This window comes from Cebidichthys violaceus, unplaced genomic scaffold (assembly GCF_023349555.1).
Source record: "Cebidichthys violaceus isolate CVI_PGR_0920_01 unplaced genomic scaffold, fCebVio1.0.p SCAF_3, whole genome shotgun sequence".
Taxonomy (NCBI): Eukaryota; Metazoa; Chordata; class Actinopteri; order Perciformes; family Stichaeidae; genus Cebidichthys; species Cebidichthys violaceus.
The window spans coordinates 5,833,650-5,859,965 of NW_027176483.1; the positions used below are offsets into that span (position 1 = coordinate 5,833,650).

Here is a 26,316-nt window from a genome sequence, read left to right on the forward strand (position 1 = left end):
TAAGATGTATACATTACAGCCCTTCAGTTCTCATCTCATAGGTCAATGCCATTATCCCCTAACATGACCATAAACCACCCAGACTTGGTGACCCAGAGCTTTAGAGGCAGGCTTTTAGTGAAGGAGGGAAAGGAAACGTGGGCCAAACTGTTGTCAAACTGTTTTTATAAAGGAAAGGAAACTGTCATTTGTACTGAGTGTATATGGTGGAAACTAGGAGGGGCGTTGGTCCATCTGGTCATGGCAGAGAGGGTTGGTTGGGAAAGCAAATGGAGTGTCAGCCCCTGAGAAAGATAAATGAGGCAGCAATAGGTGCTAATTAGAGGCATGTGGAGCCCAGGCCGCATGAAAGTGGATACAGGGGTATAGGGTTAGATGGACCCACCAGGCTCGGAGTGTGTGTGCGTGTGTGTGTGTGTGTGTGTGTGTGTGTATGTGTGTGTTTCTGTCTGCGTATGTGCTTGCACGTGAGAGAGGGAGACAGACAGAGAGGGAGACAAAAAAAAAACAGAGAAAAGGAGTTTTGCCTATGTTGTAAGGGCGGGCGCCCATTTTCAGATGGTTCAAGTCAGGTTCAAGATGTTTTAAGTCAAATTGTCAGAAAACACATCTGGCAGGGCCTCGTTGCCATGCCGCTGTGAAAAGCTTCACTCCCGCTGCTGCTGAGTGCCACAACCACACAATGCGCGAGCGGTGCCTGTATTGCACATGGTCGGTATTTGCAACGCCCTGTCTTTGTCAGTGGGGCTCGTACAGTATGAAGACATTTCTTTGAGAAGATCAACGCACTCATGACCAAAAAAAACCAGAAAGGAGACTGTGCCTTTGAAGTCGTGGCTCCTTAACTTTGAAGCTCTCTCCTGTTGGACTTGGACCCTGTGGACACCTTTCGAAAGCAGCTCAATGTTCACCTGTTTAATTTGCCTTTGCTCAGTTTTATTTATTCGTTTTTTAATCCATATAATATTTGTCTCTCTTGCCTTTTGCTGCTACTAAATTGTGTCTCTTGTTCATGTCTTTTATTGTGAAGCACTTTGTGAAGTCTGCTCTAGAAAGCTGCTGTTGAGAAATTTTACTCACCTAACTTACAATGCTAAGGTGCAAGAAGTCTCTGCACACTTTGGGTCTAAAGCAAGTGTTAGATGACGGAGCTTTGCCTTCGCTGGTTGGACCTTTTCGCAGGGAAAGTATAAAAGGTATAAAAGTTAAGTAGAGCATTTGCTGTGGTCTCTAGAGTCCCAGAACGGAAGGTTTTGAAGAGCTCAAGCTGTTCTGGAAGCACATGGTGGCTCAACACCTTTTTAAGACCCACTCCTTCCTCTGTGCTGGTTTCTCCTTTTATGTTTGACCTGTATCAAAACACACAGGTATTTAAAACAGCCTGTGTACTGAAAAAACAAATCACATTAACTCATTTTCTCTGCATTGTTCAAGCAATACGGTGTACATTCTTCTTGAAAATAGGCTTCAGAATGAGCGACTCCTTGGTCAGTACCAGGCTTGAGAAAACTTTTAAGATGTTCATGTATTGTTTAAGTTAATTCAATGTTTGTAGCTGTGTGCCTGTGTGCACATTTTCTAAGGCATTGTTTTTTTTTCCACTTCTGCAAAATGTCAGCGATGACAACCACAGTCTATAGATCATTTTCAAAACCCCACAGACCCCACAGTTATCTTCCGGCAAAAGATAGCTAGCTGGCATCCAACAATGTGTAGACTTAAATGTAAACAAAGTTGCTTCTAGGGACTTAATCACATACATTGTTTCAGCATGCCCTTTCAGATCGTAATTAACTGCATGTTTCTTGGAACCATAATGTTCGAGGTAGAGAGAGAGAGAGAGAGAGAGAGAGAGAGAGAGAGAGAGAGAGAGAGAGAGAGAGAGAGAGAGAGAGAGAGAGAGAGAGAGAGAGAGAGGTGGTCACTGTTCGTTTAGGATTTATGTGCTAGTTTACCCATTTTGAGTGTTTATCCATGTGTTCCTGTGTGTTATTTGTGTGTGTATGTTTATGTACTTGATTGTATTTGCAGTCAGTGGAGATCCTTTGTTTGCCTTACAATGTCAGTCATTACGAAGAGTCACGCAGTCTAACTCCAAATAACTGCAATTTTGTGTCACCAGCGTTTCAACATACCTCCCCTGCAACACAGGCTTAGCAGAACAATAGTTTGGCAGCTCATGGACAGTTTACTTAACTTATAGCCTGAAATAATAAGTGCCACATCTCATAAACATTCCCAAATCTGCAAGAAGCAAACATTGCTTCACTTGTGCTGAGTTCTTTTACATTTGGAGATCTGCGTTGTTTATGGTTTGTGTCCATTTCTTGTTCCAGCATTATCTGACAGCCAGTCCAACTCTCTCCTGAATGGGAACTTCGTGGTGGCCATGTTCAAAAGGGAAATCACCTTCAAGGGAACCGTCATCGACTACAGCGGCTCGGACACAGAAGTGGAGCGCATAAACTGCACTGACCGCATCGAGGACGAGCTCATTCTGCAGGTTTTTAATAGCTAAATCCCTACTTTGTCCCACTGTAACATTGCTCTGTTTTCCCTCCTTTCGTCTTGATCTCTACAGCTCTCCCTGTAAGCGTTTACTGTCTTCTAACCTCTTTAAATACTGAGCTAGATGTCTGTCTGAAAGGGTGATATCTCTGTGTGGACTTAGACAAAATAAGGACAGCACTGCTAAGTCTTTTGACCTTGCCTTTCCCACCATTGTTTCCACAGGTCTTGTGTGTGGGAAACCTCCACAACCCAGATGTCCGTTACTCCTTTAATATACCCATCGAGGAACACAGGGAGCAGTTCGTGTGGGATCCCTCAGGCTCCTGGCTCGAGTGCAACCGCATCTGTCAGGGTAAGACCTCAGCTTGGCTTCCAAATTTACACATATGAAGAATAAGACCTTTTCTCTTTGGCTTCAGTGGATCTTAAAAAAAGCTTTGCACAAAAATATCTGGAAGATGTTGTGCAGTTCTGATACACACATGAGTACATATTTAGTGTACTTTTAGGCCCAAAGGTATTTCACAAATTGGAAAATGTGTTCTCGTGAATAAAGCGGTATGGGGTATGTAGAGCTGTGTGCTCTAGCTGACGCACAATTTTACAGCAACTTGTGACATAAACTATCAAAAATTGTGTGAAATTTATATGAACCATAATGTGTCTTAGAGCTCTTACTACACAAAATCGTATTACATAGACATGAATACAAGTGTCAGGGCACATTAGGATTAGTATGTCTCTTGCATCACTTAAACTCACCTCTGGATTTAAAAACGCACTCATTCATGCTTTCCTTCCATAAATCCCCCTCCTGGCAACCCTAATTTGAACCCGGCCAATCTCATCGCCCGACACCTTCCCCTTCGCCTGGCCCTTAACCCGACTAAGTCCCTCAAATTTCTCCTTTAAAAGCAAGCTAGTCAGGCTCCCAGTGGGTCAGAGGGCACAGTGGGATCCAGTGAAGAGATGTATTTGTGGGATGTACGTCCGACATGGACCCCCAAGGCTGCATGATGATGGACTGGATGTCAGAAAGCTGGTCAGACTTGCTAAAGGTGAAGAAATGTGATATTTTGCCATCGAGCTGTCTGCCAGATGTTGTCTGATTTGAACGCATGCTTTTCCCCACGTGTCTGTGTGCATGCGTGTGTGCAGGTGAGCGAAGACGAAAGGTGGTATGTGTGCGTAAGAGCGATCACCTTGAGGTATCGGACCAACGCTGTGAACATTTACCTCGTCCTGTTGCCGTCGATGAGCCCTGCAACACTGACTGTGAAGTCAGGTGCGCATTAATGCACAAGAACACACACGTGCACCCACAAAATAAATTTCAACGGCGCACAGGCAGCCAAACATTTTTCCACACCTCCTCTTCACACAGGTGGCACGTCGCTGGAAAGAGCGAATGTTCTGCTAAGTGTGGCCCAGGCTACCGCAGTTTGGATGTTCAGTGTATGAAGTACAGCCTGATGAAGAGACAGAGTGAGCGGATGGAGGCCAGCACATGTGGAGACGCCGCCAAACCTCAGACCAGAGAGTCCTGCCATGGGGACTGTCTGCTTAAGAGCTGGCAGTACAGCGCCTGGTCACAGGTACAGTCAGTGGAAGAATTGTATTAGATATGCTGGCCAAACAGACTGATCGCAAATTGAAAGGAAACGAAAGTGAGACCCTGGTCTAATTAGAGGCATATTTAGGAATTATTTATATATCATTTATATATTTATAATGTCTGATAATGTATATAATTGGTCATCATATACATTTATAAGGCCAGATTCCATTTTCTGAAGTCAATAATATTCTGTGGAAGCTTTGGCACGATGTGGCCCCTAATAAACTCATATATGAAGTATGTTGTACCTCCCAAACATCATTTTTTGTACAGAAAGAAATCTAAATTATTTGCACTTTAATTTCATTACCAGTGCATCATTGGAGAAAGTATGCCATAGATGAACACATGATTAAGTGGGCTGAACATGTTCAACGTATTCTTGCATGCAGTGCTCTAAGACATGTGGACGTGGGAGCCGTAACAGAGAGTCTTACTGTATGAACAACCTGGGTAGACGGCTGGTGGACGGGGAGTGCAACGAATACCAGAGGGTGGTCACTGAAACCTGCAGCGACCAGCCGTGTCCGAAGTGGACCGTTAGCGAGTGGAGTGAGGTGGGGAACTCTCATGCACATACAATACACACAACCACATATACAAAGCAGCAAGAAGGTTTGAATACGTCTTCATCGATCCTTGGAAATGGGCTGCGGAGCGTTCATCGTCAAACTCCGCTCTAATAGAGTTTAACAGTAAAGTCAGCATAATGTGATCTCTTCTCTCTATGATCATTCTAGAGGTTTTAGTTTGTTGTTGCGTAGTTTTAAGATATTAAGACTATTAGGATAGACATGGGGGGTGTGCTGTCAACTATTTTCATAACAGGGGGATGTCACACACTCATGCATACTTTTATATTAATGACTTCTTCTCTACTTTTTTCCACCGTCATCCCACACCCCCCCCCTTCGCCACCCAGTGCCTGGTGACTTGTGGTAAGGGGATGAGACACAGACAGGTGTCCTGTAGCATGGGAGCCGGGGAGGAAAAGCTGAGCGAGCACCTCTGCAACCCATCCAGCAAACCTCCTGCTGTGGGGAACTGCGAGCTGCCCGACTGTGCGTCCTGGCAGGTCGGCGTCTGGGGAGCGGTGAGTCCTGCAGACACACACACACACACAGATCAGACACAGACACACCGGGGCGAGGTGACTCGATGCAGTGTTTCCCTGAGGAAATGGGCTTCATGTGTAGCTCGCTGTCTAGGATCCAGACTCGTATCTGTTAGTCTGTCTGTGTGTGTGTGTGTGTGTGTGTGTGTGTGTGTGTGTGTGTGTGTGTGTGTGTGTCGTCACAGAGAGAAAATGTGGTGTGTAGCAGTGATGGTGTATATTTCAAGTTTATGTGTGTGCGTGTGTGTGTGTGTGTGTAACCTGATATACCGGCAAGTTACGGAGGAGTGTGCTCTGACTCCAGCTGCTATTTCCTCCACGGTGCTTTCACTTTACCCCTCATATCCTGTCAGACTAAACCTGACCCACAGTGCACACACACACACACACACACACACACACACACACACACACACACACACACACACACACACACACTCTTCCTATGCATTCAATCTTCTAAGTTTCCAAATATTTCCGTATAGATTCAGCCCTGTTAGGGTAAAGCACAAATTGAATGAAACATGTATGAATGGCCATTCATAGTCTAGTTTATACATTCAGGTCTAATGCCTCCCCACCTGTTTGTATGAAGTCAGATAGTGATATTTACAGAGCTGGACTATATCAGGTTGTTAATGCCTGTGTAATTACAATTTGCTGCTCAAATAAACTCATCCTGTGGCACTTCCTCTGTTCTCATGTTGTACCTGAATGTGGCCCGATCGTCTCGTATGCGAGTTAAGAATCGGGTAAAGACTATGGGTGTGTATGTGGACGCATGTGCTCATTAATGTGTGTGTGTGTGTGTGTGTGTGTGTGTGTATGCACGTCGGTCTTACCCAGGCTCTGCTGAGCTGAATCTTGAAAGAGGCCCCGTCTAATATATCAACCTTGACATACTTAGATAGAGTTTGAGATAGCTTGCGGTTGACCAGGCTTCTCTCTTCTTCTGTTTATATGTGTGTGTATGCGTGTTTGTCTTTCAGTGTGCGGTGACCTGTGGCCATGGCTACCAGATGAGAGCTGTTAGGTGCGTGTCGGGGGTCTACGGTGACACAGTAGACGACAGAGAGTGCAACGCTGCAGCAAGGCCTAGAGACAGTCAGGTAAAAAAATGAAGAGATTTATTACAAGAATTATGTTATTTTCACCCTGACTTAATGTGTCCATAAGATTGAAGGTTGCTGTTTACAATAAGAAGGATCCTCTTTGACAGTTCAGAATATGCTTCCGCTAACATAAAGAACTGCGACCAGTAATGCGTTTTTAGTCTCCACTAACTGCTGTGAGGGAAATATCTGGCTACAAAGAACTCTACTATGTTCACCAGCTAGTTGCTAACTGGGAAGGTAGCGCACCGCAGAACTTTTCAGTGAACAGCTGCCTGCTGGATGAGAGCTGTAGAGCTAAACCATATGGTAAAGTTGTCGGCAGGAAAACCAAAGCAAAGAGAGACTAAAATGTATCGAGCTGAGCAGAACTGTAAAGTGATTCAACCACATGCATTCAGTTATTGTCATATTTCATGTCAAGCACTTGTCAATCATAATATCGATTGGTTGAAGGCCGATCCACTCATCAGCAAAGTATCCTCGAAATGTACTCTTTGACGATACGACCTATCACTGCAAACTAAAAGTTGATTAACATCAGCAGCTTCTTTGCTTGCTTGTTCTGCTTTACTTTGACCCAAAGTCCAAATCTGCGTCAAGGTGGACTCTGAGCATGAGGCTGCAGCACACTTTACCTGAGTGGTTTAAGTGTATTAAATAAGGGCTCTTAGGCTGATGGACACAATGAGGTAGGCGGAAGATGGTAAACTGATGACCTTTCAGGCTCCAGATAGGTGATATCTGTCTCAGCTTTTGGAATGGAGTTCACCGCAATATTCACAGACACATTTTGAGAAATGGAACTTTATTTGTGGGTTTTTGTACACCTGGATCTTTGAATTATTTACTCCTGTTGCGTCAATGTACCCCAATGCATGAAGTAATCATTTGACTGTATTTGCATGTTTTTTGTTGAAGGACTGTGAGATGCAGGCGTGTCCCTGGGCCTCTCCGGTACAAAGCACACCTCGTCCTGACAACTCCGCTCAACTCCTGACCCAGTGGAGATATGGCTCCTGGACTGCGGTAAGGAAACAAATTGGGTTTATTGGGTCTAACAGAGCATATTACAGTCTGTGGGTTTACCTTATACAGTCCAAAGAATATAAAAAAAGCGATGCATGTTTTGTTGAATGGTAAACAAATTCTTCTACTGTTACGTTCATCTTTCTGTGTGTAGCTTGAGAGAAATGATCTGCTGGGCTTTGGCATCTGACTTAGCTCTCAAAGAGTGAAAAATGAGAATACTGATGAAAACGTTTGTATAAATATATGAATGGTTAAGTGTGTTTCTGTGTGTGTGTGTGTGTGTGTGTGTAATTTAAGGAAACCACACTCCAGTAATGAAGGATCTCCTGCATATACTAGATTGACAAATTAAACTTTATTGTATATCCAAACATTCCTTCAGATAGCACATACTGTACAGGACCATGATCCTCTTTGGCATTGTCTCTTTTACCCCCTGCTGCATCTACACACACACGCACACACACACACATACGGGCACACGTACACACACAGGCTCCACTGTCTGGGCTGAGAGGCCCCTCTGTCTCTCTGATACTTTGCATTGTTACTCGTCGCAAATGAAAACCAGATTTCATCTAAACACAAGTCTACGGTTTCTAAGATTGAACCCCGTCTGTCAATCTGAAAGTCGGTGTGAGCTCACATGTCAAAGAGGCCAGCGCCGGTGTGGTCTTACAGACACACACACACACACAGATCATACACACACCACGCGCACACATACACATCCATACAATCCCCCCGAGCAGCGGAACTGCCACCCTCTTTAGAGAGTCATTGATATGAGAGGGATATTAACATGGCTGTTTGAGCTGGAGCCATTTGATTGCATTAGGTATTCATCCCCTCAGAAATGTTTACTGTGATGTCCCTTTGAGATGGCGGGGGTACAGCTACAATAGAGTGAGCAGCTGAACGTTGATCAGGGAGTCACTTCAGGACACCAGCAGCAGCAGATAAAATCATAAACGCCTTTATTTGTGACACAAGGTAAAGAATCCACAAACATGTCGCCTTATCTGTTACGGAGTAGGACATGTCTGTTACTTATTGAGATATGAACACTGACGTCGGGAAGTATAGCATCAAACAAACCACCTTGAAGATTTTTTTTCTTTGATAAGATTTAGTTGTCCTATAATACAGGATACTTTCTTGAATTGTGCTTTTTGCATTATCAATTTTCAAGTATTTTCTCACTGCACAGAAATGTATGAATCAAAGCATTAGGAAGGCAGATATATTTATTATTAATTGATTTACTTTTAGAAGAAACAAAGGGCCATTTGGTAACTTCAAATTGAACATAATTGCAGCTTAACAACGCCACTTTGTGCTTTCAGATATCTGGGTAATTGTCTGTCTACTACAGGTACAATAGACCCATACATGATATGCATTGTATACAATATAGTATTCTCTCATTACCATTGTGGGCTGCCAGTTCGCAAAAATTGTATGGCACAGTTTACGTTGCACTCACAAACAGTAAATTTTGTGGTGCATTTTCCAAACAGTCGCACTCTACCTCATGATAATAAAGAGTTTTGAAAAGTAGACAGTTAATAGCATCACTTTAACAACCACACGATGCAAACTAAATTCAATTTAAATTCCACATAAGACAAATATTGATCTCAGCTCTGCTTGTATCTGCGTGTTCCTTCCAGTGCTCGGTGTCCTGTGGCAAGGGAAAGCGGGCGCGTTACGTCAGCTGCAGAGATGCCCAGGGAGGAGTCGCTGACGAGTCACTCTGCACCCACCTGCCCCGGCCCCCGGAGTCCTCGGCCTGCTTCAGCCCCTGTGGCCAATGGCGTGCCGGGGAGTGGTCTCCTGTGAGTAAAAAAAACATCCACCACTGTGTCCAATCAATACAGATGTTTTCCACTGCAGGGACTTTCAGTACTCAACCACAATGTTAAAATGAATTTCACTATGACAAGAGAGCCTAAACTCTGGATAATGTCACAAAATATTAAATTATTTTTCATTATTTCAACATTTGTAACACCTTTGGTTCTCTGTCCCCAGTGTTCAATGACTTGTGGCGTTGGAAGAACCACCAGGCAGGTGGTCTGCTCTAACTACCACCAGCCAGTGGACCAGTCTTTCTGTGACCCGGATGAGAAGCCTGCGACAGAACAAGAGTGCACCGCAGCCCCCTGCCCCTCTATCTACCACCGCCAGCGTATCAATGATCAGCCCTACGGATATCCCCAGGACCCCGGACGCCATCCTGGCCACAGCAGCTGGAATGTGCCCTCAGCAGACAACCAGTGGAGGACCGGACCCTGGGGCGCAGTATGTTCAGCACATGATCTTTGGGGAAAGAGGGCTGTGCAGAAACATTTTGTCTGGCGGTAGAATCCTTTTAGATTTGTTGTCAAGTAAAGGGAACCAATTAAGATCTTCTCATGGATAAATAGTCTTCATTGCCACACACAATTTAAGTTTTATTCATGGGCAGCATAAACAAGGTGTTGTCATGAAGGCCTGTGTGTGTGTGTCTGTCTGTAAACACATTCTTGTGAACACATTCACTTGAATGTAGCAGATGTTTCCATTTACTAGGGCAGAGGGCCATACATGGTTAAGGACTTTACAAACAGCACCAAGGGATATACACACATATATATATATATATACATATATATATATATATATATATATATATATATATATATATATATATATATATATATATATATATATATATATATATATATATGTATATATATATATATATACATATATATATATATGTGTATGTATATATACATATATATATATATATATATACATATATATATATATATATGTATATATATATATATATATGTGTATGTATATATACATACATATATATATATATATATATATATATATATATGTATATATATATATATATATGTATGTATATATATATTCAGGACTCCATTGCTGTGTAATGAAAAAACTAAGTTACCTCAAGGTAGAGCCTTGATTTTTTTAGCTGAAATCGATAAGGCACTAACAAACCCAAATGGTTTGGGGCAGTTCAGGCTCCTAACTCTTTTAATGTCCTTGGTCTTGAATCAAATTGTCAAAAAAGCTGGCCCAATGTATTTTTTTGTGAGGCTCCAGTTCATTTGTTTGCATTTAACTGTGTCTGGTATTTTCAGGTCTGTAAGGAACCTGTTCATGCCAAACATAGGTGGATTGGTGCAGTTGGGGTTGTGTCTCCTGTGTGTAGTTTTGTTTGCACGATGTTATTTTGGCATCCATTTTGCCATTAAACCGCCCTTGTGTACCCAGACCACACCTTATTGCAGAGAGCTATTTTGGGATTTACATGGTAGGTACATAGCACATGAGTTAAGGTAATTTGTGATTCTTGCTAGTAATCTCATCCACAATCACTTGTTAATCACTTTTAGGTGATTAAATCTCTGTAGACAATATATGGAATGTGCTCTTTGTGCTTGTGTTTGCATTAGTTGGTGCTTTAACTTGAGGGCATGCCCAGCTTCATGAAAATAGAGCGAGGCGTGTTGTATCAAAGAGAAAGTTGGCTCCATGCTAGAGGATAATTGACAACATTTTGCACATAATGTTGCCATTTTAAATTATTAGATGTCTATTACTCCATCAAAAGACCCACATATTTGACTGTGAAACTCTATTTTGGAGATTTATTTTATGTTTCTTTGGAGGACAAACATCTTGTTTTTTCTGAAAGCCATGAGAAGATCATTGCTCTGTTTTCTAAACCCCCAGCAGCAGAGGCATTCATCAGTACACTGTTCAGTCTCACATAATGAACTTGACTGGAAGCACTGCTGTTCAGGCTCACTCTGTGCTGTCCTCCCTCACATACTATAGAGAGCATTGACTGTGCTCACTCCCATTGACAGTGGGGATGTGTCATTTTAATTGGATGCAGAGTGTACCTACTGCTCTGTCCAAGGCTGTGTTGTTCAATGTTTGAGATTGACCTTCATGGACTGATGTTTTCCATCTTTGGAAGATCATTTTGAACAGCGCAGCTGGGTTTGGCCTTGGTTAGACGTTCAGCTATTCAGCATAACTAGTTGTTATGTGTATTATAAGTGTTTGTGTAACTTCCTAACCCTAGGACACAGTCAGAAGTTCAACACAGCTAAGAAATAATAATTGGCACATGGCAAAACCAAAAAATGTATAAGTCCATCTGTGTTTTATTACTCATAATAGGCCTTTTATGCATAAAGTATGTGTTGTTGATGAGTCATCATCCTCATTGGTGCTCTGTGTGCTCTGCAGTGTTCCAGTACCTGTGCAGGAGGTTTCCAGAGGCGAGTGGTGGTGTGTCAGGATGCTGATGGACGCAGCAACAGCTACTGCGATGAGAGGGTCAAACCCGCCGAGTCCAAAGGTTGCGACTCCGGACCCTGTCCTCTGTGGAACTTTGGTGTCTGGGGAGAGGTGAGTCTGTACTGACAGTTGGAAACACAGTCGTTGTCATAATTTCCCACACACCTTTTGTGTTTCATCCTTATCGTCTGTTAAGTCTCCTGTGTCTGGATGTCTGTCTCTCTCGCTCTCTTATCTTGTACAAAAAAACAGGGATTTGTTCAATCTCAGTGCTGAAACTGTTCAGAAAAGCCCGACTGAAGCACATTATAAGACACATTATTACATAGTTATTGTATTATATAATAAATACATTATTTAACATTTTGTTTGCTACCCTTAGTGCACACAGACCTGCGGTGGTGGAAGGAGGACTCGCCTGGTGGTTTGTCAAAGGCCCAACGGCCAGAGGCTAAACAACTACAACTGCGACATCCTGGACAAGCCGCCCGACATGGAGCAATGCAACCTGCAGCCCTGCCCAGGCTCTGCCTCCTGGCACCGCCGACCATGGAAGCCGGTACGATAGTACTAACTCGTTTTCCTCCATCACTTACCTTCCTCACTGAGGGCGCGTCACTGTAAGTAGATATGGCGTGTGCTAAAATGACTCCGGACGAGTGTGCTGAGTGTGTTTTTAGCCTAAAACTGTAGAAGATCCTGAAGTGGCTGCTGGGTATCGGGCACCACTGTTGGTTATCCAGCTCCAGCCCACCCAGATGGGCCCTGCAGTGGCTTGGTGCTGATTAGAATCAAGAAAACAAAAATGCACAAAAACACAATCCTGCTCCACTTAGGAGATCATAAAAAACACGTGGATGCCATTTTGAGCCACGGCTCCAAATTAAGACCTATGAATCAGGACAGTGTTGTCCAACAATGCCATATATTTGTAGAGGCATAACTCTAGAAAATATTTATTTCATATATGAGGCGTGAAGTAAATGTTCTTTGTTGTTGTTGCTGTCTTCTCCCTGTATCCGAAGTACACAAGTGTATATTTGTGTATAAGAGTTAATATTATGACCTTTATGGAACAGCAACAAATGACTGTCGGTGTATTTTGTATGTGTATCTTTGTACAGTATGGTTTTATTGAATTACTGAATATTTTATTTAATATTTTTGCTGGTGCTCTTGGTCAGACCTCTCGTATCTCTCTATGAGTAAATACAGTTTGTACAGAGGAAAATATTTTCAAAACATGTTTCATTTGTATTTTTGATAATGTGTTTTTTACTTAAGTTGAAATGCAATTTAGAATGGCTTCATCTCTGTCAGGTTCAGCTATTTGAAATAATCTCAAAAGCAAATAAACAAACAAATACATCTTAAAAATAATATCCCAAAAATTAAGTTAAAAATGCCTTAAAATGCAGAGTGGTTGAAAAATAAGCATTATAGGAAAGCATTTTTCTTATAGATATTAATTATTTTAATTATGAATAAAGTAGATTGTATAATATTTGATGTAGTCTTCATCACATAGGAAAACAGGCATAAATGCTTATAAACTATTAAAATAACTTGTCATATGTCACAAAAACAATGGTTTGTCCAAATAAATCATGTTGATCACAACGGTGGGAATTTTGGATTTAATCCTAACGTCATATCTGTGAAAGGAAGTCAGTTTGAGTTTTAATCCAGTTGTTCAGAACAAAAACAAATACAGCAACTTTAAAATTCAATTTTTAGTCATATTGTTATTCATTATACAAAGGTGCTATTAAACTTTATATAACATTGTATTGTGGTGCATTAAACGTATCATGAAAATCGAGTTTCATCATATTTCCAGGCTAAGAATGAATTAATTTATTCTGTCAATGGTAGGCAGCATCAGTGCAGCTTAATGAATATAATACAATACAGTGCAGTAAATCATGGGTTATCATTGAGCAGTTCTTTTTCAGCTTTCATCATTGTCCATCAAACAAACTAAAGCACACAGATACCTCCTCCTTTTAAAGTTAGAGTCATTTGTTGCTGTGTCTCTTTATTCCTTTGGCCAGTTTTTGTATTTCTGAAGGATTTTTTTCAACTGAAACTTATTTATTTGTTTACAGAAGATTATTCATTGTTTTAGCCTTAATGTTTTGTTCCAGTGTAGATTGATGTAACACTTTACTTGAATTATTTGTCATTATACACACATGTCACCTGAACACTACTGGTTGGGGCTTTTTACAGTCAGTAAAGGCTAGCAGGTGAAAACTTTTGGTTCTTAGGAGTTTACAGGATCACAACATCACATACGTCTAAATGTCTCTGGCAGGGTCATAAGACTTCCACGTTGCTGCAGTGATGTAGAGGTGTACTCCAGGGTGTGTCAGTACACAATGACATCACTGATAGGCGTGGTTATAGCTGCAACGAGGCAGTGAAGTAGTACTATTCGGCAGGGTATTAAGTTACATTTTAAGGTCAGTTCAGAGTTTAAAAGCTCCGTGACAACTTATAACTTTATCTCGGCAAATGTACAGCTCTCACTCAATGTAGGAGCTGCAGTACTTTTGTCTGAGTATGTGTTGAACTCTAAGTCAGGCACTCTCTGTCACTGCAGTGGTTGTTCAGGTTCTTACAAATATAACATGTTAGCACCTTGAATTATATTTGCAACATGACATTATTATGACACATATTTCAGGTGAAGTGTTGCAGCTGGGTTTGTATTCATGTCCGCGTCCTCTCAGTTAGGATGTGTGCAGTCTCCTTTTTTGTTCCTTTGCTTCTCTCGCTGTGTGTCATTCTCAACCAAGACTTCCACTGCAACCAAGACTCCTCAGCCATGGAAGTTTCACTCCCACTCCTTCATATTCTAAACCCTGTGGTGCAAAATTGCGGAACTCAAAGGGGCAATTCTACTTTATTTTTCATATTTTGGTTGGTTGTTGTTCTTATTGCTATTTATTTCATTCACATGCAAAAATACATAAACATGTTGAATTAGCTTTTTCCCATTGTAAAGATTATTAAAGAAACATAACTGTGAAATTTGTGTTGTTTCTAAATGCAATATTTTGCTGGCAAACAAACCGCAGGTCTGTGCTTTTAACAACTTCAGTTCTGGCTCAGGACTCTAAAGGAAGAGCTCAATGTATGCGAGGTTAGGAACACATGTAAATCCTACGGACGTCTCTCTAGGGAACAAGATGGGAAAACAAAATAAGACACAGTTCACTGCAAAAGAGTAACTTGAAATATAGTTTATTGGTTTCACAGGGGAACAGTTGTTGACACAGCAGGTCTTTTTTCACATATAGTAGTTTCATAGTGCTCTAATGTGCTCTGGTAAACCATGGGCATGCAATATGTACAGCAGGTTTTTGCAGTATATAGTGTGTAGGTGAGTTACTACAAACGAAAGAAAGAAAGAAAAGACTTGACTTGTAGGTCATCATGTGGTATTTTGGTATTTGACCCTCAATTGACTTCATTTTGTATAGCCCCCTTTTTCTTTAACGCTTCTATAATAATTCAGTCTTTGGAGACATACTTAAAATCAGTTTTTACAGTATCTGTAGTACTTTACATACCTCTGCATAATGTAGTGTAAAAACGCTGCAGGCCTTTTCCTTTTATGTGTTTTAACTTTTTATTTTATAATGTCCTTGGAGAAAACAGACAGTATACTGTCCAAATTAAACTTTGGTGCTGGGTGGCACATCTGTTTATCATTGCATTAATGGAGCACTCTGTAATGCGTTTGGCAGGAGACCTGCAGAGTATTACTTTTACTACGACAATAATTGGTATTAATGCATGCTGGCAAGGTTTGTTTAGTTGAGGAGATCCAAAAGCAAAGCCAGTATTTACAGAAAACTGCTGATTTAGTTATGTATATTATATTGTCCTGAGGGCATTCTTTGAAGTAAAGCACATTTGTGAGAAGTAATATCAGGCAGTATTTTCAAATAATGTAGCAATTCAAGTAAATACTTAGGCTAAACACCATAGGCTTCAAGCAACTCAAAGTAGACCACATCAGATTATAGCTGCATATCACTCTGTATAAACCAGCAGTGAAGCCTACATTGATTAAAATGAAATGGTTAGAGGATAGCAACGGTTATAAAGTTACCTTTACCCATGTGTCCTCTATCATATATTGCAGCAAGCCTCTGTACCATTTGTTTTAATAAATCTTAATGTTTAGGAGCTGATGCTCTTTACAGAGGCCAGAGGGTGATACAATGCTCTGGAAGTTCTTGTATTACATAACTTTGTCAAAATATTCCTCATGGCTTCAGATTGCATCTTACCTTATGTAATGGCCTCTTCAGTTAGTACCCTAAAAATATTTTTCTATGCTGAAAAGAAAACATTTTTTTACACCAGTAACATCATTCACACCGGTTTGCAATAGTAGCTCATCAATGAAATCCTGTTGTTTTTTTTGTCAATTTATTTCAATATATCAAATTCTCAAATACATTTCACAAATGCTCTATATTCTCCCAGAATATCTCATATTATTGGATACTGTTTAATCAGCTCTTGGGAAAGTAGTTAACTATCCCACAAATGCCATTACTTGTAAAGTGTTTCAGCCGAGCCTTTGCGTTTTATCTCATGTTTCAGAGGTAGGCTACATTCTTGGAAATAAACCAAAATACTTGTTAATAAGAAAATGGCTTTAATAATGATGGTATACTACCATCATACGTCTTACAATATTCACAAATTTGCATCGCTTCCTGATAACATTTGATCATCAAGAGTAATATTATAAAATGGCATTCAATAACAGAAGGACAATTATGTCCAAAAACTATTTTTCAAATGTTATTAAAGGTCCCTGGACCTTTTAATAATTTTTAATAATTTTTCAGTGACACCTTCAAAATTAATGAATACAGATCATCAAAACACATTTGTCATGTATAAAGAAGAAAAGACACAAAACAGTTATCACATTTATTGTACAAATGTATGGTTTCATATGCAGTTCAGCATAAACGATCAGGAATGTAAATATCATTAACTAATGACGCGCCTTAAAAGTAATGTCAATGTTTATTGTGGGCAATCAGCAACAATAAGACTGTGTGTTATAAATTGGCAACCAAGGCACCATTTTAGTAATTTATGCCTGTTTGTTGCTAACAAAAACATACCGTTTCCTGTCGAGAGTGGCTTTCCCATGCAGGGGGATCGCAGTTGAGCATCTGTGACCTAATCATGCTGCTTCAAATGAAATCCACATGCACAACATTGACAGACTTGACTTTGGCCTGAGGGCAGTGGGCAAGAACACTCTGCAAACCTGTCACCCTGGGGTCAGTTGGCCGTGACATCATTGGTCTTGTGTTTCCTGATCCTGCACATATGCCAGTCGAGTGTGAGCAATTGAAGCGGTGGCTGGAAGGTCCCTTGTGGTCCTCACGAGCATGGCTCTTGTCATGGCTTTGATTTAAATCTGAGTCGATGGAGATATTGTTTCAATTCGGCCTTTGAGAGAAAGCAAAATAGTTCAGTTGATGATTTGCCGGTTAAAAGTCAAGCACTATGGCCTACAGATTTTGGCAAACCATTAAGACTTTGGAGGCAGAGAAAACCAGATGCTCTTGAGATGCTATCTGAAGATTCTAAATATTTGGATCACAGCGTGGCTTTCACATTAGGAATGGAAGTCTCTTTTGGGTCAAGCAGTCTAATAACATGAAGATAAGTTGAACATATTACCTGCTGTAATGTAGATTTTGTTTGCCAGCACTTGCACAGTCATTCTCACAAATGTCTGTAGTTTAGAGAGCAGATGATATTAGTGATGTCCCTGTAGAAGTAAAGCCCTATCTGGAAATGAATCAGCGTTTACTCCGAACCACAATGAGTTTGTGCAGGGCATTGGAGGAAATTATTAAAGAAGCCCATCTAGTCAGGGTCATTGTTATTTTGTAGGCGAGCCAAGGTGGGAGCAGATGCAGTGAGATGAAATGAGAGGAGACAAGGCGTGAAAGTCTGGAAGCGTTTAGATTGGTCTACCCCCGGCTCATAGAATGATAGGGAGCATGGCCTCACTTTGACACAGGTAGAGTGCGCCTGCTTTTCCTCAACTCGTTGGTCAAGTATTATAAAGTGGTTTTCAGCCTCTAGGAGTCACTTCTTAGACTCCACTTAAATGCATATTCTTCTCAAATGAGGTTAACGTGTCAGACTTGATGGGGCCAGGTCCGGTTTGGGCCTGTCGATGCTCTCAAGTTGATGGAGTGAAATGGGGTTTGTGGGGCTCGACATCTCTGTGAAAGAACTGTTTCCCCTCTTATGGGAGGGACAGTGATAGATTGGATGTTCAAGCCCACTTTAAGTAACAGGGGAATAATAGTCCTTCATTTAAGCTTCGGCATAGGACGGTGTGCTGTTTTAGCTACACTGCAGGAGTTAGAGCTTTAGCTGTACTTGTACCTTACTATTTGACTGTGTGTGCTGTACTGTCTGTGCTAGTTAGTTACCTGTCAGGACTTTTTATTTCGATACATGTTAGCAGGGCCACTGGTCTACAGATGTTAGGTAATTCCAGTTGTCGGTAAGTGCTTGGTGCACTATTCACTGCAGTTATTTCCACTTGCTACTAAAAGACACCAACATTCAAAGGGAAAATCCACCCTTGCGTATTTGTGCACTGTATATTTTTAGGGATGCAACTAATAATCATTTGTTATCTAATAATACATCTGCCAGTTAATTTCCTGAGTACTTGTTTAATTGTTTGGTCTATATGCATTGGAAAATAGTAAGAAATGTTCCTTTCACTTTCCTCAAGTCAGGGGGAAGATCTTGTTTATTCTGACCAACAGGTCAAAACCCATGTGAGACAAAGAAAAGCACTAGATCCTCACATTTAACACACTGAAACCATCAAATGTTTGCCATTGTTGCTTGAAAACTTTATTGATTTATCGAGCAACTTTATCGATTGCCAAAATGGTTGCTGAACCCATTGTTCCAGCTCTATGTATATTAGACTTTTTTGAATAGATATTATTAAGTGTAGCTTCATATTAACGTTATAGTACTCACTTCAACTACTTTGTCTTCTTTCATTTGTTAAAATGACAAAAGCTGTCGAGGACTGGCTGTATTCGGCATTACGAATCACTGCATTATGCATTTGGGTTTACTGAGTCAAATCTTCCTCGTTGAGTCCGAGGGGCTGAAACCAAAACCTGATGTTTATTTCTGATGTTGTAGACGGATCAACACATTTTGCCATTGTTCTGGAAATGTGTTGATCAGGCAGGGTACATCAGGAATCATTTTATTTTTTTCTCACTGTTTTTTTTCTCTGATGGAGGCATTTGTCCGGTGTCAAGGCCCACGGACTTCACTTGGCTGAAATCAGACACAAGTTTAGCAGTGCTTCAGAAATAGACTCAGTGGACAAAGGGGTTGTGGTGGTAAGGTATAAAAAGCAGTAGCAATTTTGCTAAACACTACAATTTGCACTTTAATAGCAACAGAGCGCCCTATCGCCTCTATAATGCTGCCATGAAAGGAATATTGTAATTCGTGTTTTGCTTGTGGATATGTGGTAATAAGATACACGCATACCAGGTGTGGATTTCTCTCTCTTTAAAACTATGGTATTCTCCTTCTCTTGCATCATTTTCTTTATGTTTGTATTATTTTTTTAGCAGGAAGAGGGACTTAGACATGAATGTTCAGTGTCAAAGGTAACGACTTTATAACTTCTGCTGTATTATTCAAGTTCTGTCATCAAGAATTAGCTTTTTTTTACCATCTATTCCTCATTCCCATCTGCAGTACTAATTTGAGCGGTGCTGGATGTTTTAGTGCGACATGGAAAAAGCTCTCAGTGGAATGTTTAGACAGGCGGAAAAACTCAGCTGTTTTGTCATTTCGTTTTGACTTATGGTTTCTTGGTGTATCTTTCCTGAGTGGTGTTGACTTAAAAAGGAAACTGTGTTGGAGAAACTGTATATCTCTACTCAACCGGTTGTTTATTTAACTCTTGAAACATGGCAAAGTCATACTTTTGCATGGAGTGCAGGAACTGCTTTGATAAAATATCAGTATTTTGAACGTGGATATATTTGCATGTAATATTTTTTTTAAATTCATCATTTGGTTTCTATAGTTCAAAGCATGTTGTGAGATTGGCCACGGATAGAGTTAGTAAAGGTAAGCGTGAGTTGAGTTAGATATAAGAATTTCACACTGCTCCTGTGCGTGGTTTCAAACAAGTCTGGATAGCTATTTTGGCCTGATGGATAAAAGATCTATGACTCTTGACATTCCTCTGCCCCATGACGCCGCTCTTACCAGCTGTTCCCATGTTGACAACATGTGTTGTTTTGACTTCTGTCTTTGAAACCTCCCTGCAAAACAAGACCATGGACAGAAAAGCAGCCTGAATGTTCTGTGACCCTTCATGTCTTTCCCTCTTGTCTCCTTCTTTCTCTGATTTGCAGCTTAATCTATGCACCAGAGGACATTGTGATACTGATTAAGCTATAACAAAAGACAAGACACTGTCTCAAAGGGCATTCAGTTCCCAAAAAATGACTACTTGCTCCTTGCATGATTTGGTGCACAGAATAATTAAGATTGAATGAGCATAGTTTACCATTTACCGTAGATGTGTACTGTAACTCACAACAATGACAACATGTAGCCCAGGGTATAATTCTACACTCCCTTCACAGTCTACAAGTTTGTTCTTGCTCCGGGTCAACACTGATCTCCTTTGAAGAGTCTATGTAACTACAGTTACCATATGCTTGGTATTACCATCCTCTTGCATTGCGAGCATGCTGCAATGTGATTGGAATTCAACCTTGGCTCTCCCATTTTAAGATATGGTCTCACTTAAAACCACTAAATATAGGAAACGTATAACAAATACTAAATCATTTCATCTAAACATATATTATATTACTAACTTTGCTTTAGTCCTATTAGCAGATTCTGTTCCATAATACAATTTGTTTCATTATTTTGCAGGAAATCGTCATGGTTGTTAAGAAACAAGCTGAAATTGGGGGGAAAAAAAATCAACCAGTCAAACAGTTATGTTAAATACAGATACGATGAAAGACGATGTCTTTCTGATTCCTGAGCCCAACATTGTTTTCAAAACACTAAATTCTGCTTTAATCACCGAACAAAAGCGTAATTATAGTTCTCACAGAAATAAAAGTTCCCACACACTGCTTGAGGCTGTGGAGATCATTGATCAAATAAAACCACATTTACAGTTTTGATCTTTGTTGGCTTCGTGGAATCTACCTTCTCTGTGTGAGGTACTGCACAGTATTAGCTGCTTTGATAGCCATGTTGGCTGAGTGACAGATATTTAAACTCTAGTCAGGTTTCTCTTGGATGCCTAACAGTTTCCATGTGTCCTATTGGCTTACCTGTTCACAGAAATGCATGGGGTGGGGTCATCTTGAGGTTGACGCCTGCCTGTCCTAGACAAAGACATTAATGCTCAAAAGAAAAGTATCTCATATCAGTGTGATTATCCAGTTAGAGGCTATCTGTAAGAGATATGTCTGTATGCAATCACATTTTGTTAACTTAGTCAACATCAGACATCAATGTTCAAAACTCCCCGGGCTGTTTAATGGTTTCAGAAAAGGCATGAACTAACTGGCTCTGGTTTAGCACTCAATTATGTGATTATGTGATTTGTTCCAGAACTGTGAAAACTATCAAATGTAGAAAGCCGCTTTGCGCCGCTAAGTATAGAATCATTTAGAGCTGCCTGTTCATTACGTATGGCTTTAAATATCAATTATAGCTTATAACAAAGCTCTGCTTTGCTTGGTAGAAACTAGTTTCACAAAAGCGGTTGAGTCATCCCATTTTATAGTAATCCACCTTATGTCTAGATGAACCTCACAGGATTATATTAGATCTAACTCGCCTAATCATGTGAAATTAATTCCTTGGACAATGTGGGCGGGCAGATCTGTCTCAAGAGTGTTTCATTTCCCGTGTGACCCATTGATGCATGTGTTTTCCTCAAGGAGTTGTTCCCCTCCTTCATGTTAAAGTGAGAATCCCATATATTCAAAACACAACTCTTCAGAGCACCAACATAACCCGTTTCAACTGAATACGACGTATATAGCTCAGATTAAGTACATGCACCAAATACTTTCATGATACAACGTATGCTTTTTAATAATCAGGCACCAACCTTCAAAGGACATGCAAACATCCATTTAAAATTTCTCCAAACACAGGCGCCACTACTTTTTATTTGAAGTAAGGAGGATAAAAGCAGTTAAACGGTAACTTGTCACACTCGTAGCAGCTGAGCGTAAGTGATAAGTGGAATAGTCTTACCTGAGTGGGTGCTGGTGAGTGAAGCAGCCCAGCTGTAGATCGAGAGGCAGAGGTCCCTGAGTCCTTGCCCTTTTCTTGCTCTCAGAGGTGAAGCTGTCCTCTGGTCCCACAAGCTGTGCCAGCTCTCTGTGCTCTGTGTTACCAGCCCTGATTAACTAATGGCTGACAGATGAGGTTGGCAGGGTGGAGGGAGGAGCACATCGCCATATAGCGTCTTTTCTCCCACCGTTAAAATGCAGATACAGTTCAGCTTGGGGAGCACAGCCCGTATGGCTGCGATTTCCTTTCTTCCTCCCTTTTTTTTTTTTCTTTCTCTTTTTTTTTCCCCTCCTGCTTTTACAGCAGTAAGGAGGGGCCAGTCCTCCGCTTCATCCCCCCCCCCCCCAACATGTTTGCCGGTCCCTGCTCTTGTCTGAGGTAGAGGGAGTGCTGTTATCATTTTTGAGTGAGTGTGCAGCGGGTATGTGAATCTGCCATGCTCACGACTAGTCACTCAGCTCCGGCCTCGGCTTTGATGTTCTCCGTCAGCTGAGCCAACCCTGTGTTTAAAATGCTTCGGTAATTGCAATGTGCATGATGCATGTGTGTGCAGTGTCAACCACTGCCCGCACCACACTTAAGAAGAAAAGGCTGTTGGTGGCTTTGTTTGAAGGGTTCAAATGGATACTCAGACCTTGATCAGTAGATGTTTTTTTTTTAAACGGAGAATAAATGCCTTTTACCTCTTAGAAACTGAAGAAAGAAAAGACTAAATCCTCAAGACGTTTGCAGATTTAGGTGTCCATGGTCCATCGTCTGTAGAATGATCAGTATTATGAGCACATACTGTGTGTGTTTGGTGTTATGCAACATTCTGAGATCATAATTAGAGGACAATGCAATATTATGTTTATTATCTGGACTGGAAAATATGCTAAGACAAAATGCAACTCTCCTCGTCTTGTGTATTCGATTCCAGCACCCCATTTTTAGAGCTGCTTTGAATGGGGGCGCTCACTCGTCAAGCAGAAATAGCGGGCATGCTAATTGCTGTCTGGCCTCATGAGGACCGAGTACTCTAGAATATTTCCATCTACAATCTCAGAGCTGTCCGGGTGTTTTTATTCATCATCTTCGTCATCTTTCTAGCTTTCCTGAAGTAGTTTGGGTTATTCGTACCAGGTGATTGTCTTGCCGTGTGCATGCATCAGTGTTTCGCTCTGCATCTTGTCCTCCTCTTGCCTCGGCCTCCACTTCACAGCAGCTCTAAAAGTAATTCCTCTGTTTACAGGTTAAATTGTTGGGCTGCATTCCGTCCGTGTGAGTGTTTGACAAAAGCTTTGAGTGAAATCCATTTAAGTTGCTTAGTTCAATTTGTTTGCAGTGTGTTCACTTGGCCATGAAATGCAACGAGGAAGCTGTTGGGTGCACTGAGGGCTCTTGTGTCGAGGTCTAAATGGTCTTTATGTACTGAGAGAAACATTTTGTTATACACCACATGCTATGGCTCTGTTGATTCCCCTTTGTGTCTACGTTTTATTTGTGCCATTTTGCAATACCTTTTTGTTACCATGACCACGATCCCTATCAGTAGAGTTTAAGAGCTGTGTTCTTCAACAGAACGTTGCTAACACGCTTTCTTCTTTTCACTCATCCCCATACACCATCCCCCTTCTCTCCCCTTCCCTCTCCAGTGTTCAGTGAGTTGTGGTCGGGGGACCAAGCAGCGGGAGATAGCCTGTGTTTATCAGAACCAAACCAAAATAGAGGAGGAACACTGCGGTCATCTGCCTCGGCCGCGGACCCAGAAGGCCTGTCGGGCGCGGGGATGTCCCGGCTGGAAGGCCAACAGGTGGAGAGAGGTATGTTTGCTCTTCTACCCATCTCCTCTAGCTCACGAAATAACCCAGGCTCCCTCTCGGGCACCAAACTAACAGTAACTGCTGCTAACAGCTGAAACACAAGCAGCAACACAGCAGAAGGGTTCACAGAGGTTGCAGATGTAGGACATGTACACACAGCAATCACCACTCAGTTTATTCTTGGTCGAGAGTAATGTGTCTTTTCAACAAGTGTGAGCTAAACACAGCAGGCTAGCTTTGTAAAAGTGTTGATGCAGTGCACTTAATGTGAAGATTAGCTTTGAAATATTGAGACAAAGTGTTGAAACGGTTGTGTAGCGTAATCTACAGTACAGCTTCTCATCAGACCACACACTGACCAGCATGTTTCAAAAGCGATGCATGACGCACACAAAAGCTATTTCATGCAAGTCACATTCTATGCACTAAATGGTATCAATAATTAGCGCGTTGCTCAAAATATGCTATCTTAATGAAACACAGAAACATGGAGATCCAGGGTTGCAGCCGTGCTCGGCCTCCCATACAGATGATGTTAAGAATGACACACACGTCCTGAAGCACAGCAGGTTTCTGTACCATTGTACGCTGACAGGGTAAAGGCCGCGCATTGGGGGAGTCGCCAGGTAGGTGAGGTCACAGTCAACGCGGAGCCAACCACACAGCCGCAAAATAGCTGCTAACAAAAGGAGATGCATGCAACATCGTTTTGGCTCAAATTCATATCGAGATCCCACAGGGAGGAAAATATTCAGAGCCAAATTTATCTCAAGTCCAAGAGCAGAATGAGAGGAGGAATGATTGGTTGTTCTTTGTCATGCTCTGTCAGATTACTCCGAGGAGCAAGCATGCACACAATATATACAGAGAGCTTGCACTGGTTGCTTCTTGAACCTGCAATCAGGGTTGGATTTTTTTGGCCATTGTGCCTTGGGAAACATCTGGAACTCAGCACTGACATATTTTCAACTTTTAAGTTTATATTGCTAAGTAAGAGTGAGAATGAACCAAAACAGTATTGTTGGGGAGCTGGTGGACCAAAAAAAAATAATTAAAAAGACACTGTAAAGCTCTGTAATTATCACTATTAATGAGCCCTATCACTTACAAGTCATGCAGATCACACAGCTGCTATTTGACTCTTTGTCCCGGTCCAATTGAATATGCTACTTAAGCAAAAGTTAAGCTGCCCTTAGAGAATCCTTTCCTGCTGAATGATTTAGTAGTAGCAGTAGTATAAAGAGAGGCAAAATATTGATTTTAGCTGCTTTAAGATGTGTGTTATCTGTGAATATGCTTTTACCACACACCATTTTCTGTCACCCGCCGGCTGAACGACGTTCTCTGATCAACTCTTTTTTTAAATTCCAAGATATTTTCAAAAGATGTACCATCTCCTGTTTGAAAATCGACCATATCCCTCCTCCTCACCAAGTAATAGTTGAATCCCAAAAGGTCCATGAAGACCCACGTCCTCCTCCTTCCACAAGTCTCCTACCTCCTCTGCACTCTTTGAGCGTGTCCTCCTCCTCTCTCACTCGGTCTCTCTCTCTCTCTCACTGGTGTCTGGAAGCAATCATCTTCCTCCGCATACCACCAGCAACCATGAAATCCTCAACTAGGGCATAAAGACATGTTTTATATCTTAATATCCATGCATGTGACAACTTTGAAACCTCAGCACCCACTGCTTTAGTTATTCCACAGTTACCCGACCCTCTCAGTCACCTCTAACTGGGGGTGTACTGGGCAACATGTTAGAGGAGCCGGGGGGCTGTGGACTGCCTATTGAGCCAAGGACACAAGAATATTATACGTAATTCTACTGGTTGCTTGTAATGCTGTGCACTCATATATTCAGTGAAATATTGTAGATTGCTGTGACAAGGTTTGCTCATCAGATTTACAAATAAAATCATTTCTAATTTGTGTCTAGAGGTATCTAGCTATGCAGACAGTTTTGAGTTTTGGCTTCGTTTGCACATGTTTCTCAGATATCCATTACTGAAATATCCACCCCCACCTTATCACAATGGAGGTGAATGGAATTTTGTTTGTATTTTAAAAAAATCTGGTCTATTTCTTCAGTAGAAAGTAGTTCCAAGGAAAACCATTTTCAGTGTGTTTTGTGGATTATCAGGAGTAAAATGGACACATTGTTCTTGGATTTTCAAATGCTGTGAGCATCACAAATACAATTTAATTAAAATCCATTATTTCAAAGGTGGATATCTTACTACCTGGGCAAAGAAAGGGAAGACATGTTGATAAAGTCTGGTGGGACTCACTCAACACCACTATGAAATCATAAAATAGTCCCTAATATTTCATCTATAGTTTCATCATGTCCCCATCGCCACTGATAGAAGGACTGCAAGTCTTTTGTAGGAATACAGA

The 26,316-nt window shown here is 41.2% G+C and overlaps 1 protein-coding gene and 1 long non-coding RNA gene across 2 annotated transcripts in view; one reads left to right on the forward strand and one right to left on the reverse strand.

Moving 5' to 3' along the window:
• Nucleotides 1-26,316, forward strand: part of LOC137880989 (A disintegrin and metalloproteinase with thrombospondin motifs 20) — a 76,988-nt gene that overhangs the window by 40,586 nt on the left and 10,086 nt on the right. The window contains 13 exon segments of the mRNA XM_068722644.1: nucleotides 2,337-2,503; nucleotides 2,734-2,863; nucleotides 3,670-3,796; nucleotides 3,896-4,106; nucleotides 4,522-4,686; nucleotides 5,052-5,222; nucleotides 6,233-6,352; nucleotides 7,277-7,384; nucleotides 9,061-9,225; nucleotides 9,422-9,691; nucleotides 11,672-11,833; nucleotides 12,105-12,281; nucleotides 23,752-23,919. Of these exon segments, the coding sequence (XP_068578745.1) occupies nucleotides 2,337-2,503; nucleotides 2,734-2,863; nucleotides 3,670-3,796; nucleotides 3,896-4,106; nucleotides 4,522-4,686; nucleotides 5,052-5,222; nucleotides 6,233-6,352; nucleotides 7,277-7,384; nucleotides 9,061-9,225; nucleotides 9,422-9,691; nucleotides 11,672-11,833; nucleotides 12,105-12,281; nucleotides 23,752-23,919 (2,141 nt within the window).
• LOC137880990 (uncharacterized) lies at nucleotides 16,668-22,360 on the reverse strand. The gene is made up of 4 exons (XR_011103840.1): nucleotides 22,079-22,360; nucleotides 21,142-21,195; nucleotides 20,048-20,103; nucleotides 16,668-17,504 (listed from the first exon to the last, which is right to left on the reverse strand). It is a non-coding gene; the product is annotated as an uncharacterized lncRNA (long non-coding RNA).